This window comes from Acomys minous (assembly GCF_964271855.1).
Source record: "Acomys minous genome assembly, chromosome: 2".
Lineage (NCBI taxonomy): Eukaryota > Metazoa > Chordata > Mammalia > Rodentia > Muridae > Acomys > Acomys minous.
Window position 1 is genome coordinate 16,092,044 of NC_140484.1, and position 18,211 is coordinate 16,110,254.

The following is an 18,211-nucleotide window of genomic DNA, read 5'->3' on the forward strand; positions in this document are numbered from 1 at the left end:
AAAAAGTTCTTAACAATCAAACTCTGGGTTCTCACCCGCTGCCCACTTCCCCTCGGAGTGGGCCCTTAGAGGGCGTACCCTAGGCATCCAGGGCCCTGGCAATGGGTGAACGCCTCTCTCCTGCCCCGCCTGACCGGCTCCCGCCACCCCCACCCCTCCCCCTCCCCATGCCTAGCCGGCTTTCTGGTCACATTGGAGGCTTTTTTTTTTTTTTTGGAAGAGCTTCTGGTACAATATGGAGCACCATGGGCTGCAATTTCACACTCCACAGCACATTCTCCCTAAAGCTACTTTTTTTTTTCATCTAAGACCCCCTAATTTCTGCTTCCTCGTTCTCTCCCTTGCTCCCTCCCTCCCTCCTGCTCTCCCTCTTCTTTTCCCGCCTTTGTTCCCAATATTTGGACACCCCACAAGAATCTCGGGGGTTCTAACTGCCAGCTGGCCCCGCCTGCCTGGTCTGTTGGTGCTTTAGAGGCCCTGCGCGCACGTGCTGGGCCTTTATCCTGCATGGCCCCTCCTCCCTTTAACCCGGCTTCCCTTCCTAAGAGGATCCAGCCACCTCTCCGGCCCTTCACAGCCCCTTTGAGGAGCAATGACAATACAAGCCACTTGGCCACCAAAGGGGCCTCGCACTGGCACGGGTCAGCCAGGTGGCTGCCTGTGACCATTGAACTGGTGGCGGGAGGAGTGTGAAAAAAATAATCCAAACATGGCCAGCAGGCCCACGGGGTAGGTGTGGAGGACTCTGACCAAAGAAGAAAAGCTGGTTGGGGGAAAGAACGAAGGAGATCCGGATAATCAGACCTCGTAACCTGACCTATGGCTCAGACCTGAAAAATCACCTGTACTAGCCCCAGGCACTCACGGAGGGCTGCTAAAAGGGACCATTTACCCTACAGCCTACAGGAAGGAGAAGCTGCCTCTGCCTGCATAGTCTCTTTGCTTCTTTAGACTCCAGTTTTCTCGCCTGTAAAATGGGGACAATTTTGTGGACTATGGAGCCCACAAAAGGACACTCTGGAAAACATACATTTCTATAGTAGACGAAGGAATAGTTGCTCAGCTTCCTGAACACCTGACACACACAAAGAGGGAAGGGGGGTATCTGAGCTTGTAGGCTGGCAGAACAGGGGGCGTTGCTCCCCGCCCTACCTACCCCTACACCCTCAGGCGGCTTCCTTCTCGGTTCCTTCTTTTCAGACTCCCGCCCCTTTCCTTTGGGCTACACCACAGCCTTCCAGGTTTCGCAGCACCTCTTTTGCCACTCCCCCACCCCCACACTTCATGCACGCCCCTCCTAGTCTACTGTCACCGCTAGATCAGTTAAATTTCTCACCCACATCCCCAACAATCGGGTCAATTGTGACCGGAGGCACGGGTCCCCTTTGGGCCACTCCGCCAAAAGCTTTGGCAGAGACTAGGGAAGGAAATCCCGTTCTGTCCGGTTCCAGACAAAGAGAGTTGGTCCTTCCCAGAACCTGCAGTCAACTTGCCAAAGACCAAATAGAGTTGAGACGGTGGGCAGAGCCTAAGAGGAGGCAGAGGGAGGGAGAAGTGGGGGAAAAAAGGAGACTCAAAAAGGGACCTGAGACCACCGAAAAGAGACCAGTCCCTTGAAGGCCTGCTAAGGCTAGCTGGGCAAAGCGGGTCTCCACTGGGCCAGCTACCTCCTCCTCCTTAGAGCCTGGGTGAGAGAGAGTCCAAGGGTGGCTGAGTGTTGATGGGGAAGTAATGATTAACCCTCTTAGCCTGCTGGAGCCCGCGGCTCAACGGGCTGTGGTGGAGGGAGACTGTGCTGGCGGATCCAGGATGTTCCCAGAGCCACTCGCCACTGCCACAGCTACTACACGGACTGCAGAGGGAGGGGACAGGAGGTAGCTGAAAGGCAACTGAGTGCTGGGCAACTCCCGATGCGGGATGCTAGGGGTGGCTAAGTAGCCAGGGCCAACACGTCGGGAAAGGAAGTGGCGAACAGAACGAGGGCTCTTGGCCCGGTGGCGCTGAGGAATAGTTGGAGAGGGGCGGGAGCGCCAGTGCAGAGTTTCCCGGGAGTTGCGAGCAGGCACCAAATCTGCTGTCTGGGATCCGTTGGCGCGCCGCCCTCCCTTCCTCCTCTTGCAGCAGCTGTGTGGATGTGAGGAGCAGGCGGAGCGCGCCTGAGCTGGGAGCCGGTAAGGCAGACTGAAACCCGCCATAGAGGCAAGGGAAGCCTTGGGGGCACCGCCGCCAAGGCAAGGGGGGAAGGGCTGCGAGGTGGCTGGAAACAAAGGGGACGGGAGAGGAGGGGAGAGGGGACACAGGGGCAAGAAGGGCAGGCTGAGTTGGGGGAGAGGCCCAAGGAAAGGGGTCTCTTGGGGACAAACCAAGGTTTGAGCACGCCTGCCTCTTCCACCAAGCCTAGCTTAGAGTCAAGGCGCCCTTCCCCCAAGTGGGGGCGGGGGGGATCTTGGCCTGACGTCCAGCGGCCTGGAGTAAGGAATGGGGGTCTACTCCTGAGTAGCTACAGTGGCCAAGTGGCCTTGTAAGTGTACTTGCCTGCAGGTTACCGCTTGAGCTGGGAAAAGATGGGGAGGGAGGTTCCCACTAGGGGTTAGATTTCTGCTTTTGGGACTACAAGCCTCCGCCCACTGTTTTCTTCAGAGGGCAGGGCATCTATCTCCTCCAACTTCGCTGAAGCAGAAGGCCTGAAAACTACATATATATATATATATATATATATATATATATATATATATATATATATATATATATTTTTTTTTTTTTTTGACGGGCCAGGACAAGGTCCCTTGTTTCACCAGAGAGGGGATGATTTGGTTTGAGACTTTAGGGGTCATCTGTATCCAGGATTATCTCTTAAATTTCTGTCACTGTCCCTAGAAAGAAAAAGCAGTGCAAAGTGAATCTCAGATAGAAAGGAACTCAGACTCAGGTTCTCCCGCCATGTCTCCGATCCCCAAATGATCTCTAGATCGGCGGGTTAACGAATGCATTGATGAAACTGGTTAACGAAGGGAGAAAAACCCTTCCAATGTCTAAATCAGTTGGGGGAATATCTAGTGTGTCTCCTTAGAGGCAGAATACCTCTTGGTGAGTGTTCGGCTAAACGTGTTTGAGTGCTGTAAGGCTTTTTTGAGCAGTGGCGCAGGGAGTTTTAGGCAAACAGCTGTGTTCCTTGCTGGCCTGAAGTAAAAGCTTAGGACCTCCAGCGCCTCCCCCTCCTCACCGAGCCCCCAGCCCAGGCTGCTCAGAGGCCAAGGCCTCCCAGCCTCTTCCAGCAGGGCTGTCAATCAATCTTACAGGTCAACACAGCAATTAATAACGGGGTGAGGAGGCCCGGCAAAGAGAAGGGAGGTGTCAGGCTGTGTCTTCCCCCCAGGCTCTGAAGACCCAGTGTATGGATCAGCGAGAATGAGGCGATTTCTGAGGGGGGCAACAGCAACAAAAACCTGGGAATTTAGAGGGAATCTGGGAGTTCACTCTGGGCAGCATGAGGCAAAGGCAGAAGATCACCTATAGGGAGCCAGAAAGCTGTCTGGGGATTGGAACCCGGCAGAGAAAGAGGGAGGATCCACACCTCTTGTTTTTATATTTTTTTTGGTGCTCAAGATCACAATGACCTGACTGCCAGTTCACTCCCCTTCTTCCTTTCTTTACCATTTCCATGTTTGTTGTCATTGCTCAGATTCAGGCCAGGGAAACTAAATAAATCCCGCATCTCGCGTAAACCCGGCTGCAGCGCTCGCACTCCCACTGCCGGCAGGCACATTTGCTTGCTGGCATTGTCATTGTCATTTTGAACAGTCATATTGGAACCAAGAAGTCCATGGGGGGGGGGGCACAGAACACTGAGGGAGCTGTGAAGCAATGGGACAAGCCTTGGGTGGAGAGTGTGGAGGCAGAAGATCGGGAAGAGCGGAAGCAGGAAAAATAATGCAGCTGGGAGGGAGAGGACTTAGGCTTGGCTTGACGGGATGGGGGTAGCTTGAAAGAAAAAAATAGCCATTTTCCCTCTTTAAAAAAAAAAAGCTGCCTACTGCCTGGCTTGGCAGCTTCTTCCTACCCTGTACAAACTGTGCCTATCTGGAGTGTCAGCCTGGCTCCAGGAAAGGAAAGCAGGGCAGCAAGCCTGAGCTGTAGCCACTTGCCTTCCCCACGGGGTGCTCCTCGACAAGTGTGAAGTGCCTGGTTTCCACTGCGTGTCCCCCCCCCCACCTCCCAGGTGACTGGGACAGATCACGGAGGTGACTCAGTGCTCTGTCTTTTCCTTCCTGGAGTGCTAAGCAGGAGGCTTGCCACTGGCTACTTGTTGGGACTGGGAACCCAGCCTAGGCACCTTCGGTCTGCAAGGCAGGGAGAGGCGCCTGCTGAGAGAGAGGACGGAAGTGTTGGGACCTGAGCTGAAGGGAGGCTGGGCAGCGCCGCAGGGGCAAGAGGCAGTGTAGATTCAAATAAGGTAAGGTGGAGGAACCCTGTGTAAGAAAGCAAGGGAGGAAGGGGGAGAGAGGTTCCCAGGAAGACTCAGCCATTAGGTCTGTCCTTGGGCTGCATATTTATACGGTCGAGGGGGTGCACAGATGGGCCCTCAATTGAATTCCATCTTCAACACCATCAGAGATTGATTTTCTACTCGCTTTTAATTTTGCCATAATTAATTAGATCATTACAACTGTTTGCTATTGATCTCCCTACTTAAACCTCTGGAGTTGGGGGGGGGGTCTTCCTGGAGCCCTAAAAACCCAAGAGGCCACAGTTGACACTCATAGGGGCTCAGGTTCTCCCATGGGGACAAGGCCCTTGAGAAGATTGGGGACAGGAGCACCTGAACTTGAGCTGGTGCCATGGGGTGGACAGAAACGAGATTTGGATAGGTGAGGAGTGAAGAAAAAAGGCCGTGACCTCGACAGAAGTATTTGGAAAACTCTGGAAACTTGATCCAGTCCTCTCACTTACCACCAGCCTCAGCTTGGGCACTTGGCCTCCCACCCTTGCACCACACCAGGACTCCTAATGGGGCAGTCACAGCTGAGCTGGCAGGTCAGGAGAAGGGGGGGCGGTGGAAATAAAGGAGAGCTCCCCAACAGCTCTTTGGATAGTTTCAGGTTCTCCTCCCCATCCTGGTCCCCTGGCGCCTGCCATCGGTCCCCTAGGCCTCCCTGGTATAAGTGGAGAGGTTTGTGTATGGTTGACCATCTACATTAGTACTTGTAACCAAATACTCAAAACCTATACCCATGCGCACACGGTATACATACATTTCATATATATATATATATATATATATATATATATATATATATATATATATATATTCATTTCCACCGCTGAAAACTAAAGCCTGCCCAACGTTTCCAACTTGAGGAAAGTTGTGTAAAATATTTATGCCCAGAGATAAATCAGAATGATCAAATCCTAAGCACTCGGTAAAAAGGAAAAGCCAAGTTCTGCAAGAAGAAGTTATAAAACTCGCGTTTCCTGGGTGGAAAGTTTTCAACAGAAGATTTAGAGGTCACGAGGAGAAAAGGCTTAAGAGGCCCCAAAGAGGAACGTCCACAGAACCTCTTTTTTTCCCAGCCCTCACAGTCGCCGCTGGGGACCATACCCGGGAAGGAAGGAGTGAAACACGCCCTCAGCTACACAGCCCCCGTCCGTCCCCACGGATCTAGTGCCCCCTCCCCACCCCCATGCCCTCACTCCCACCATTGGTTCCCGCGCTGGCGAGTCCTGAGTCTTACCTGCTCGACCTGCACACTGTTCCATGCTCTGCTCGCTGCTCCCCCGGCCTGGGTCTAGGCTTCCCGGCTCCTCCGCCGCCCCACAGTCGGTCTCGCTTTGGCTGTCGCAGCAGGGAGATCCGGGAGCAGCCACCCGCGACGGAGCGGCTCAGATAACCGCGGCTGCCGGCCGCCTGGGAGGGCTGTGCGCTCAGATCGTGCCCGCGCCCGCGCTCACACACCCGGCCGCCGAGCACAGCCACCGGGCGAGCAGCTGCGGGCTCTCCGGGCCACGCACAGGCGCACACACTCGCCGAGGCCCCCAGCCCTGTAGGCAAGCCGACACCCACACCCTCGCTGCTCATAGGTACCCAAAGACCAAACCCTGGGTCTAGACTCCGGCACACCCTCTTACCCCACCCCCTCATCTTCAGGGCCACACGCCCCCCCTTCAGATTACAACCGCGGCGCTCAGGCCCTTGCCTTCCCCCCAACTTTATGCGATTCCCCTTCCCCAAGACTTCCGGAATTCACCCCGTCAGGTTCCAGCGCCTGCCATGGACTCTCAGCTTAGCTTCTAATGTGTCCACAAATGCACCCCGATCTTTTCTGAGCACACAGTCATTCCCATCCCTAATACGTTCATCCTGGCGCTGCTCTCTGCTCTGGATTCTTTCCTTTTTTTTTTTTTTTTTTTTTTTTCTCAACAAACAACAACTTAGGATAAGAGGGAAAGGTCCTGATGTCCTTGACGTGATAGGGGAAGAAGGAAGGGCCCACCCCTTCCCTATTCTGCACCTACGTGAACTCAGCCCTTCTTCAGAATTCTGACCCCCTTCCCTGTGCCCCAAGTTTCTTGGGCCTTCAGACTCACACCCTCTGTAACCACAGTGGTGCTTTCATGCATGATCAAAGGCCTGTTTGCCCTAGTCCTACATCATACCCTCTCAAACTGGAATTTACATCTCTCCAACTTTGATCATAAATTCTGTAAATCTCTCACAACACATTTTTCTTATATGAACCCGCTTGTGCCTCCACTTCTTTTAAAAACACACGCATGTGCCCCTCATGAGCACTGATGTTTCCTCCCTGTGCTCTCTTTCCTTGTTTATTCTGTTTTATATTGCTTGCCCTGTGACTCTCTCTCTCTCTCTCTCTCTCTCTCTCTCTCTCTCTCTCTCTCTCTCTCAAAGCTGCTGTCCAAGATAGCACTCGATAAGCCCTGTGTGCTAGTGGAGGTTATGGTGTTTTAACCCACACACACTCACTCACACACCACACACACACACACACACACACACACACACACAGGAGAGGGTAGGGGAGGCAAGAGTTGGGACTCAGGTCCAACTTGGAGGTGACTCCTGGAACCCCACCCCGACCCCTCCACTGAGTTCATCCTAGAAACTGGAAGCTGGAGAGGCCCAAGGAGCCACAGCAGCCTACACCTTCCTACAGGAATGGCGTTCTGGACAAATTATCACCTAACTGACTTTTTCTTTTCGAATAGTACTGGATACTGAATTCAGGCATTGCTCATCTAGGTGGTCCCCAGGCTTGGCTTACCAGCATGTCTTGCTTCATTGGTTGTTGTTCTCCTCATCCTCATCCTCATCCTCACCATCCTCCAACACAAAACTCCCAACACAAATGCATAAAAACTTAAGGGGAAAAAAAGGATTCCATTGGCCATCATGGTGCCCAGCAGAGGAAGACAAGTCTCTGTGAGTTCAAGACTGGTCTGTGGTCTGCATAGCAAGTTTCAGGCCAGCCAGGGATACATACTGAGACCTTATCTAAAAATGTGTTTTCTTGTTATATACAGAGAAATATTGCCATGGACCTGAACAGGAGAGCAGTGTGCACAATTAAACTGTAGTCACACACACAGCTACTCTGTGTTTACCCTGTTGATGCACATGAGATGATGACTTGTAACTAGCTTCTCATTGTCACCTAGAACTGCACCCAGTCACACACCTTCAAAAAATGCTTTTTTTTCACTTTGTGTGTGTGTTCGTGTGCATGTAAGATTGGAATGCACACTCACACAAAGACGATTGTGGGAAAGCCAGAGGATAACATGGATAGCAGTTGGTTCATTCTCCTTCCATGGTGTCTCTCTGGGTCAAATTCAAGTGCTGAGAGGTAAGGTGTTAAGTGCTGTTACTTAGTTACTCACTGAGTATGCTACACACACATGGTTGTAACTGGTGACAGTGATAGTTTGTTTCTTTGTTTCTCTTGTTTGCAACAGATCTCATTATAAGCTCTGGTTAGCTTAGACTTCATTATGTAGACTAGGGTGGTCTTGAACTTCAGACCTCAGAGATTCCCCTGCCTCTGCCCTCCTATGCTAGAATTGAAAGTATCTACTGGAACACATGGGTTTCATCTTGTGGAATCAGACCTTTACTTCCCAGCTCTTGGTGCTTGGTGCTTAGATAATTATGAAGCTCCACCACACTTACACCAAATAGTCTTGTTCCTACTAGAACCAGGAGTTGTGACCCAGTCTCTGAGAAGTGCAGGCAGGGAAGCACTCACTGGGGAATGGGAGCTTTTGAACTGAGGTCACACATCAAACTTTCCTGTTCCTGAGACAGCGAGGCACTTGTGCCAGGATCCAGTGCCTAAAGGCAGGATGCAAGGTTTGGGCAGTGCCAGGGTCAGGCCCTAGAGATGGCAGAAGAGGCCACTTTGCAAAGTAGCTTGTGGGCATAAATGGAAGGGGCCTGAGAAGCATAAAGGCTTCTTAGCTTTTGCCTCTGCTGCTCTTCCTCCAGACACCTATAAACTGATGCCAGTCACAGGTACCCTGTCCTCCAGCCCCTGCTAGGCTCCTCCATCAGGTCCTGTCTTTGTCCATCAGCTCTCACTCCTGTGCCACACTGTCTCTTGGGCCCTTTTGCTTATCCCTGGCCCCATTGATTGAAAGTCTCTTTCAGGATCTCCAAGGAGTTGCAGGAAAAATGATCCGCCAGCCTATTGATTCTTCATTAGAATTACATTTTCACGTGTGCTAAATTGGTTTTAAAAAGCTTTTTCTGTTGTTATTGTCTTGTCAGACCCTGAGGTCCAGGGCAAACCAAGTTTAAACGTTGTGGCTTCTTAGGGAGGAAAAAAAATCACCATGGCTGGGTCTGTGATTGCTTGCCTCCCTGCCTTACTGTTGTCATAATGACAACTGTGATTGGGTTTAAGCATCTTTAGGAAACAGGCCTCCTAAGAGGAGGCTACCTATGTCAGGTTGAAATCAGCTAGTGAGAGATCTGAAGCCCCAGAGAAAAGATGGAAAGATGTCAGAGCAGTCCCGCTCCCCTCCCCCACTGTGAAATTAACTTTAGTAGTAGAACTTATGATAATTGCTTTAGGGACAAGATGAAAGGTACAAATTTTAAGGATTTTTCTATTATCCTGCTTCCCTTTCAAATGGAAGAGGAGAAAAGACTTTTTCTCCACTTTAAATAGGTGTGTGTGTGTGTGTGTGTGTGTGTGTGTGTGTGTACAAGCTTGTGCGTGTTTCTAAGTTTTAGGGGAAAGGCTGTGTCTTACTTTGATTCAGGGCAAAAGCCCAGTTACAAGCACTTTGGTCATCGTAATACTCTGGGCTGGCCAGGGTGGAAGAAAGAAAGGAGAGGGGAAAGGCTGAGTTATGACAGAATAGGGGAGAAAGGAAGCGTAGACTGTGTGTGTGTGTGGGGGGGGCAGAAAGAGAGGGAGAGAGATCAGACATCAGGGACAGGGAACGAACAGGAACTGACGGTGGAACGACGGGAAGGGAGGAAAGACAGCAGAGAGGAAGGAAGAGAGAGAAAGAAAGGCAAAGAGTAGGAAATGGGGTAGAGGCAGAGAAAGGGAAACCTACAAAAGAGAAAGAGAAGGAAAGAGAGAAAGATCAAGGCCAGCAGAGGAGCAAGCCCCCAGGGACTCCCAGTCTAGGCAACCTGCCCTACCCCCCAGCCACCCCCCTTTTTCCTGGCCTGGCAACTGACAGCATTGGAGTGGGCACAGGCATCGATGGAGCTGAGGCAGGAAAGCCGAATGTCTCCGTGATGTGTTTATCCCCTAATCAGTTCATTAGTTATAAACAACATGACATTAGAAGTTAGGAGGCAGTTGATATTAATTTTTATTTAACTAGTTGATGTTTAATCCGTCACGCCAGGCTGGGTAGCAGCGAGAAAGATCTTCCTGACACAAAACCAGTTAGAACTTCATAAGGCGCAATCAGTGCCTGCGCCTCGAAACAAACAAGAGAGACAGAGACACAGACACACATCGAGAGAGACAGAGAGAGACAGAGGCAGCCCACCAGAGGCTGAGAGAACCTGGCAGCAGGAAAAGACTGGCGCAAGGCTAGGGCGGGGCAGAGGCGGGCGGGGGCGGGGGGGGGGGGATAAGCTAGGGGACTGCTGTGTAAGGGGCTGGCAGTCCAATGCCAGCACTACCCAACTATGGCTAGGGTAAGTCCCGAGTGTCCTAGGAGAGTCAAACAAGGGCAGCCCTAGGAACAGCAGCAGGAGCCTAGGTAAGCCTGGCCCCTCCAGTCACCGGTGCTTCTGGCGGCGAAGACTGCTCCCGTGTCTAGCAGCCTGGCAGGAGGCCAGAGGCTAATGTGTCAGCCAGACGGGGTCCTAACTCCCAGGATTTGAGGGTGATAACCTTTTCTTTCCCTGCTTCAGGAAAAAGCAGGCCAGACAAGAAAGGAAAGGGGGCTGGCAGGGTGGAGGGGGGCACGGGCAAGGAGTTCAACAAAGTTGCTTCGGTCTAAAGCCTGAGCAGGCTGTGCACTTTGGGGTGCTGGCAGTGACAAAGAGCGGGGAAGTGAGTTCCTCGGGTCTGCGGGCCTGAGCGGTCCTCTCCCTGAGTTCGGCTGTATCTTCCGAACATTCCAGCAAGCAAGATTTGGGGCCCGGAATCTGGCTGTGTTGTCTCTGGGTTCCTGATATGACTGTACATGCGGATGGCTGAGGTCCCCGGCTAAATCTGGGTTAAATCTCTCCCCACCTCAACTTCGCTCCAGCACAAGCGCTGGGCTTTTTCCACCTTCTCTGCGGGCACTGGCTGGGTCACGGCCCCTGCTCAAGCAGGCGTGGGGGGCCGAGGCTGTAGTTTTCCGCTGTCCGGCGGCGGGACAGTTTGGAGGGACAGAGTCATCCTCGCCGCGCAGACTCAAGCCGATCGCCTCCCGGTTTGCATGTTAATCTGCTTCCACGGCGAAAAGGAAATCGCTGAAATTCCGAAGAAAATTGCCTCTCGCCAACAGTTAATAGTTAACTCAGACAGGAAAGTTCCCAGGGAAGGGTGAAGCCTGGGCAAGAGGCATAAGGGAGGCTCCTGGAAGGCGCCCGGGGAGGCCAGCAGCCTGCGCCCTTCCCCAAGCTGGCCCATCTTGGCCCGGCTCGCCTCCCTTCCTCTGGCGTCGCGTCGCGTCCTCGCACCCCGTAATTAGCATCGTTTAGTTCACAAAACCCTTCCTGGGAGAAAGCTGTTCCCTCGTTTCGGGCCTCGGTTCAGCACCTGATTCCGCCGAGTGAGGCGAATAAATCACCGTGGCGGCGGGGAGCCGGACTCAAGCCGGCCAGACCAGCGGCGGGGGTGGGGGTGGGGTGGGGTGAGGGTGCTAGGAGAACGGAAAAAGTGAGAAAAGGACCGAGGAGCCAGGAAGATAACGCCGAAAAACCGTGCAACCTTCATCCAGGGATAGGGAGAGATCCTGGAAGAGTCCAAAGAAACAGAGGGACTCAGAAGGAGGGAAGAGGCCGAAACAGAATAAGAAAATAATGACAAACGACAGAAGAGAAGCAGAGAGACAGAAAAGCGAATAGAAAGTAAGGGAAAGTGGGGAGAGAAATGAAGAAAAGAAGCACTAGGAGGAGGGAAAGGAAGAAGGAAAAGAAACAAAAGAAAAAAAGAGCAAGTACTTTACTGCTAATCTTGGCAGTAAATGGGTGCCACGTGGCCACCAGGGTTGGAGCAGTGGCCACAGGCCGTGGAGGCTGCAGAGAGAGTTCAGGATATGCCCTAGGGTTCTAGGCCGGGGTTCCACGCAGAACTGGAGCTAAAGGAGACGTCCCAGGGTTTGACCACGTGTGTGTGTGTGTGTGTGTGTGTGTGTGTGTGTGTGTGTGTGTGTAAAATGACATTCTGAGTGCATGGCAAATGAGGAAGATCTGTATACTTGTCACAGGGTTCTTTTTAGGAGTTCTATTGGCTGTCCAGGACTTTTGGCCGCACCTGAAATAGGTCCGGGACTGGGTGTGGGCAGAGGACCTTTAGCTCAGACCCTCTGCCTCCTCACAGCTTGGATCTACCGCTCTCATCAGCAGGCCCTTGGAGAAGTCCCCTGTGGATCTGGAGCGCTCAGGCAAGAGGCACAGGCCACAGCTGTGAGAGAGGGGGGGAAAAAAGCTACGGCAGAGAACCGCGACCCAGCACCAGTGGAGGGCGCATTTCCTCGGCCTGCTCCTTGGGATTAGTGAAAAGCCCTGTACAGATTTCACTTGCTTTGGAGTGCTTGGGCCAGCGCTGGCTGCCTAGACCAGAGGGTAAGAGGGGTGAAGGGAAAGAAAAATGTAGTAGGTAGTGGAAGGGAGAAGAAGGAAAAGTAGGGGGGAAAGGGAAAGAGGAAAGGGAAGGTCTAAGGGCACTACGGAATGCCTGATGAGGACTCTGCAGGATAGAGGTGGGAGCTCCCCCCTCCTCGCCCCTCCTGTCCCCCCTTTCTGGCCTCGCCATTGCAAGCCCCTTGCTTTGGCAGTCTCAGAGTGCCTGAATTCTTTGAAGACTGAGGGCTGCAGCAGAGTTGCTAAGGGCCTCTCTTTGCCAGTGTGACCCAAAGTAAGGAGAGGAAGTCATCGCCTCTGGCCTGGCGGCCACTGGATGACAAATGCTCAGGAAAATTTCCATCCTTAGAGCCTCTGGGTCAGTGGGGTCCAGCCCACCCCACCACTCAGTCTGGCCTTCCCTCTGAGCTGATGTAGGAGAAGAAAAATAGTCCTCCAGGAAGCAGATGGGCGGCTTAGTCACTTCCTACATGCGGAGGGGCACATGGCATTTAACTGGCGCTCAAACCTGAGGGCTTTTAAATGAGGAGAAAAGGGAGCAACACTGAGCTGGGAAAATACCACGATGCAGGACATCCCTTAGCAAACCTAGGTCTGCACTGTGCTGCACCCTGTAGCCACAGGTGTAAACCTCACACTGGTCCCCTTCAAGGATGACATTTTCCTGTTGGCAAAGAATAACTCTGGCCATGTCATGATGGGGGCTCTCAGCTAGGCTTGTTGGCGCATGCCTTTGTTCCCAGCTCACAGGAGGCCGGAGCAGGATGAGCTTTGAGTTCCCGTAGTTCAACCTGGTCTGGTCTAAATATGGAGTTGCAGAGGAGTCCTGGCTACATAATAAGATGCTGCCTGTCTGGGGTTGATGGTGGGTGCGTGTTTTCAAGGTGATTGGAATACAGGGAAGTGGAAGTTGGTGTCTGAGAACACTTGATCAGGGGCATGGCACCTTGCAAGATTATAGTTGAGCCAAGCCTGTTGCTGCAGGCCTGCCATCCTAGCTACTGTTTAAAACTTTTAAATTTAAGTGTGTGTGTGTGTGTGTGTGTGTGTGTAATACATGCGTGCAGGAGTGCAGAGAGGTTAGAAGGGAACTCAGATCTGTTGGAACTGTAGTTACAGGCAGTCGTGAGCGATCGTGTGGAAACTAAACCTGGGTCCTCTACAAGGGCAGCAAGTGTTTTTAACTACTGAACCATCAGTACAGCCTCATGCCAGCTACTCTTGAGGTTGAAGCTGGAAGACAGAGTTCAAGGTCTGTCTGGATTCAGAGCAAGTTCAAGGCCAGCCTTGGCAGTTTACCGAGACCCTGTGTCAAAATTTGGAAAAACATGAGGCCAGAAAAGCTGGGGGTCTGACTCCCTGAGACATGGCCTGCCTAGTGTCTGTGAGGCCTTCAGGTCAGTCTCCTACAGCGAGGGAAAAAGATAACTAATTGTACCCTAAATGGAGACGTCACCTGGGCCTGCAGAGTATGGAGAGAAAAAGCCTAGGGAGAGTTAACAGCCTACCCAGTTGGGGAACTGAAAAAAAAACAAACAAACTAGGAAGCCATGTAAGGGGAGGGGCAGAGGTAAGGGCAGGAAGGTGGGGAAAGGAACAACACTTCCCTAAGTTCTGATTTTCCCTTATAGGCCACCGGATGCCACTGAGGGATTTTAGACAAGGGAGCAACAAGGTTTGATTGGGACGGGGGCAGTGGGGAGGCCAATAGTGGGAGTGAGAGAGATCAGCAGAAGCAAGGTATGTAGTCTTGCCCAGAAAAGACAAAATCTCAAGGCAAACAAGACTGGGGGGCTGGGGATGTCAGGTGGACAGGCAGAAGTAAGAAGCCCCTATCTTCTAGGTGTGTTTTGGGGCATGTGTTCTTTGGTGAGATGCTAAGTAAAGGTCCACTTAGGCATCTTATTAAACTTTATTTAGTGTGTGTATGAGGAGCATGTGCATGCCACAGCGTGTGTGAAGGTCAGAGGGTAACCTGTGGGAGTCTGCTCTCCCAGCCCACTATGTCGGCCCCAGGACTTAAACTTGGGTCATAGGCTTGGCGGCAGCCGCCTTGAGCTGCTGAGCCATCTCACCAGCCATCTAGGACTTTAATGTCAACTCTGGTTCCTCCCCGTGCCTTTCACCACTCTCCCTTGCACTGCCATGCACCTTTGGGAGGCAGCCTCACTGAGCAGGGCATGTTAGTGCAGAGGAGGGCTCGTCACTAATCCTAAACATCAGAGAAGGCAGCATCAAGAGTGGGAAGTGGAGGCAGCAGTCAGATAAGAAACATACCTGCTCTGTCATCTAACCCACAGAGCCTTGGCACATATTAGCTCATTTCCAACCCAACCCAGACACAGACTTTTCTTTTCTTTCTTTCTTTCTTTCTTTCTTTCTTTCTTTCTTTCTTTCTTTCTTTTTAGATAAGGTCTCACTGCTTTGCTTAGTTGCTCAGTCTGGTGTCAAACTAGAGACCCTCCTGTCTCAGCTTCCAAGTAGCTGGGATTATAGGTATGTGCCACCATACCAGGCCTCTGACTTCTTTGTGCCGAGCACAGGACAGGGCATCAGAAGCACAAAGGATGGTGAATACAGCCGGACTAGGGAGAAGCGGTCGATCCAGAGGGTAGGCCTAGAGCGGCAAGGTGAGAGACAATGGACAACAAAGACAACTAAGATGCCCAAGGGGTCACTGCACGCCACACACTGCCTGAGTGCTTTACAGGAGATGTTTCAGTTCATCTTCACCTACTATTCTCTCTCTCTGTTTCATATGTGTATATATGCATGCTTTAATGTGTGGGCACATGTGTATGCATGTGGAGACCAGATGTTAATATAGACTGTCCTCCTCTTATACTCTACTTTGACGCGGGGTCTCTCCATGAACCTGGAGCTCACCAGTTCAAGCTAACCTAGCTAGCCAGTTTGCCTCAGGTCCCTGCTTCCTGAGTGCTAGCATGACAGATGGCATCCATGCCAGCTGGCTTTCATGTGGGTTCTGGGGACCCAACCCACAGCCTCCGTGCTTTAGCAGAAAGGGCTTGATCCACTGGGACCGTCTCCCTCAACCCACCACCTACTATTATCAATCCTGTTTTACAAATGAAGAAACTGTGTGGAGGTTTCCTAACCCTAACCCTAACCCTAACCCTAACCCTAACCCTAACCCTAACCCTAACCCTAACCCTAACCCCTAACCCTAACCCCTAACCCTAACCCTAACCCTAACCCTAACCCTAACAAGGAATTTTAGTAACTTTTCCTCCATCACCCTGGGCGGGCAGCACAGACAGGCTCTACAGCTGGAGCATGCTTCTATAGCCTATAGCTGTGAGCTTATGCTGTGCTGAAGATGCCCGGTTCCCAAGGGAAAGTCAGAGGGAAGAGGGCTGTGCCTAAGAGCACTTCCCTTGGAAGTCTTTTGGGGAGACCCAAGAGCTTCCTTGTACTCTTGTTTCCTTACCTTCACCCCCCCACACACACACTCTTCTTCTCTACCCAGGGGTTACCTAAACCTGGAAATTCAAAGCTGGCTTCTGTAACCTGGCCAGCCAGGCCTTGAGATTGCAGGGCCATCCAGCCTGCACTCAACCCATACTCCAAAAAGTATCCTCGGTCTGGGGAGTGTATTTCCCCAGCCAGGCCCTGCCTCTGTCTAGGATGCCTTTGGGCTTGGCCTGAAGCTTCAGTGTGGGGAGTAAGGCATCCTCTGTCCAGCTTGGCAGCTGGGCTCAGCCTCTGCTTAGGCCTGATCCTCAACACCAGCCACAGACAAGACTAGAGCCTAGGGGTTCTCAACATTCCTAATGCTGCAACCCTTTAATACGGTTTCTCATGTTGTAGTGGCCCCCTCAACCATAACATTATTTTTGTTGCTACTTCATAACTATAATTTTGCTGCAATTTTATGAATCATGATGTAAATATTTGTGTTTTCTAATGGTCTGAGGCTCTCTCTGTGAGAGAGTTGCTTAACCCAAAAGGAGTCACGACCCACAGGTTGAGAACCACTGTCCTAGGCTTATTTTGATCCTACCCCTCTCCTCACCCCCACGGCATCACTGGGTTGCTCATATAGGGCTTCAGGAAACTGCCCAAAAGAAACTTCCTCAGAGGAAGCTACAAGGGGGCGGGGCCAGCTGAGAACCCTACTCAAATGCCTGTCTTCTCTGCAGGGTCCCTTGTGCCCACATCACACAACAGGCTGGGGCTGCATGACTATCCACAGGAGTGACCTTATGGAAGCCATTGTGTTGTGCTATTGTACCACAGCCCACTTCTCTAAGCCAGAAGAAGCTCTTCACCTTCTTGCTGGCGAAAGCCATGAGTTGAGGAAGCCTTGGAATCATCCAGGCCTCTGGAGGCCTGACCCACCCAGCTGGAAAGAAAGGCATAAACATTTGGGGAGGAGGCTGGAGAATGCTCTTTGGCCTTGTTTGTTTGTTTGTTTGTTGTCCTTTTTTAAAAAAAACTGAAATTGAACCGTTTCCTGGAAAACACTTAATACCTTCTCTTAAATGACCTTGGAGTTCTGTAAAACAGTCGCTGTAGTAGAACAGATAAGATATTCCCACAGAGCAAGCACCACGGAGCAGAAACCATTTATGTACTCCTCTCAGGGGTCTGCCTTTACAGCTCCAAGTCTAGTCTTGAAAAGCTTCCCCTAAGATGGACAGGATGTTAGGCAGCGTGCCAAATCGTTCGGAGCCCACACTGGGGATGAAGGTGACTGACTGGATGGATGTAAATTAGAGATGGGAAATTGTCTCTCTTGCATCTCCTCCCACCTCCTCACCTTTCCCTGCCAAGGGAAAGTGTGTGCTGCAGGAGAGAGCGGACTACAGCATCCCTGAAGCAGACTGCTTCCCTCCTAAGATCAAGTTTCTTCATCTTGGGAGTCAGGAAGCTGGCATGGTTGGAGAAACCAATTCTTAGAAGCACCTTGCAAACTACCTAGCATTCCATAGGAGCCTCATAGATGTTGTGGTTTTGATCGTGGGCCTTTCAAGGATGCCATCCAGTGACCTGCTCTGGGTCATGAGCACTCCTAGACATGTGTGGGGGATGGGAGCTGGGAATAGAAATGGGAGAGGGGGTGCTCCAGCCTTTGGCAGACTTGTTGACCTCCCAGGTGTGGAGCCCAGAGTTCAGCTATGCAGGTGGGCAGGTTAGGGCTGGAACCTGCTGCACTAAGTCTATGAAGACACGGGTTGACAGGTGCATGTGATTACTGGGGGACTCTGTGGGTTGCAGCCCACTTCTGAAGGGAGCCTGGCCGCTGCCTTCGCGGAGCTGGCAGGGCTTGCAACTGGCCCGACTGCGCACTCTGGAGCCTCCCTCACCCACGGCCTGCCCCGCCCGCTGAGCACCGATGCTCTATTAATAATCATAAACCCCCCGCTCACCCTCCTCTTAAAATTAATAACTCTGTAATTAGAGTCATTTCAGGAGCCTCCGGAGCCGCAGAGGCCAGCAGGGCCGCTGGCCGCCCCGCACCGTGGGCGGGAGGGAGAAGAGGCTGGGCGCGGGCGCGGGCGCGGCATCTGCAGGTACCGAATGAGAATTAAAATCTCCCTCGCCAATCCAATACACTTTTTATCAGCCATCTATCTGGGAGCCGGGCCCATTCATCATCCGAGGCATTCTCCCTGAAAACAAGACCCATTCAGATTTTATACAAATTATCATATTTATCATCGTCTCCAACTCCGGAGTAACATCTCCGCAAAGTGTCTGTGGTCTCCCCGGGGAGCCGCGCGCCTCGGAGCGCCCGAGCGCCCGCCAGTTCCCCCCCATCGAGTCCCTGCCGGGTCCCTCCGGAGTCCCTCCCACCTATCTCCTCCCGCCGACACCCCCCTCCTCCCTCTAGCTGGCCTTTGATCCTCTGCGGTTCCCCACCTCTGGAGTCCACACTTCCCACCGGTCTCTCCTAGTTTGAGC

General features: G+C 52.2%; 1 protein-coding gene and 1 long non-coding RNA gene across 12 annotated transcripts in view; one reads left to right on the forward strand and one right to left on the reverse strand.

Annotated features, from left to right (window-relative positions):
* PAX2 (paired box 2) overlaps window positions 1–6,394 on the reverse strand; it is an 89,846-nt gene extending 83,452 nt beyond the window's left edge. For 3 of the 11 annotated variants that reach the window (XM_084772220.1, XM_084772219.1, XM_084772223.1), the window contains exon 1: window positions 5,733–6,386. In XM_084772220.1, the coding sequence (XP_084628346.1) occupies window positions 5,733–5,757 (25 nt within the window). In that variant the 5' untranslated portion in view covers window positions 5,758–6,386. Of the gene's footprint in view, window positions 1–5,732 lie in introns of all 11 variants that reach the window. The other 8 variants (XM_084772216.1, XM_084772211.1, XM_084772218.1 and 5 more) reach the window with 6 other exon arrangements.
* On the forward strand, window positions 1,352–16,758 carry LOC311592177. The gene is made up of 2 exons (XR_014777326.1): window positions 1,352–2,171; window positions 16,447–16,758. It is a non-coding gene; the product is annotated as an uncharacterized lncRNA (long non-coding RNA).
* The last annotated feature ends 1,453 nt before the right edge of the window (window positions 16,759–18,211 follow it).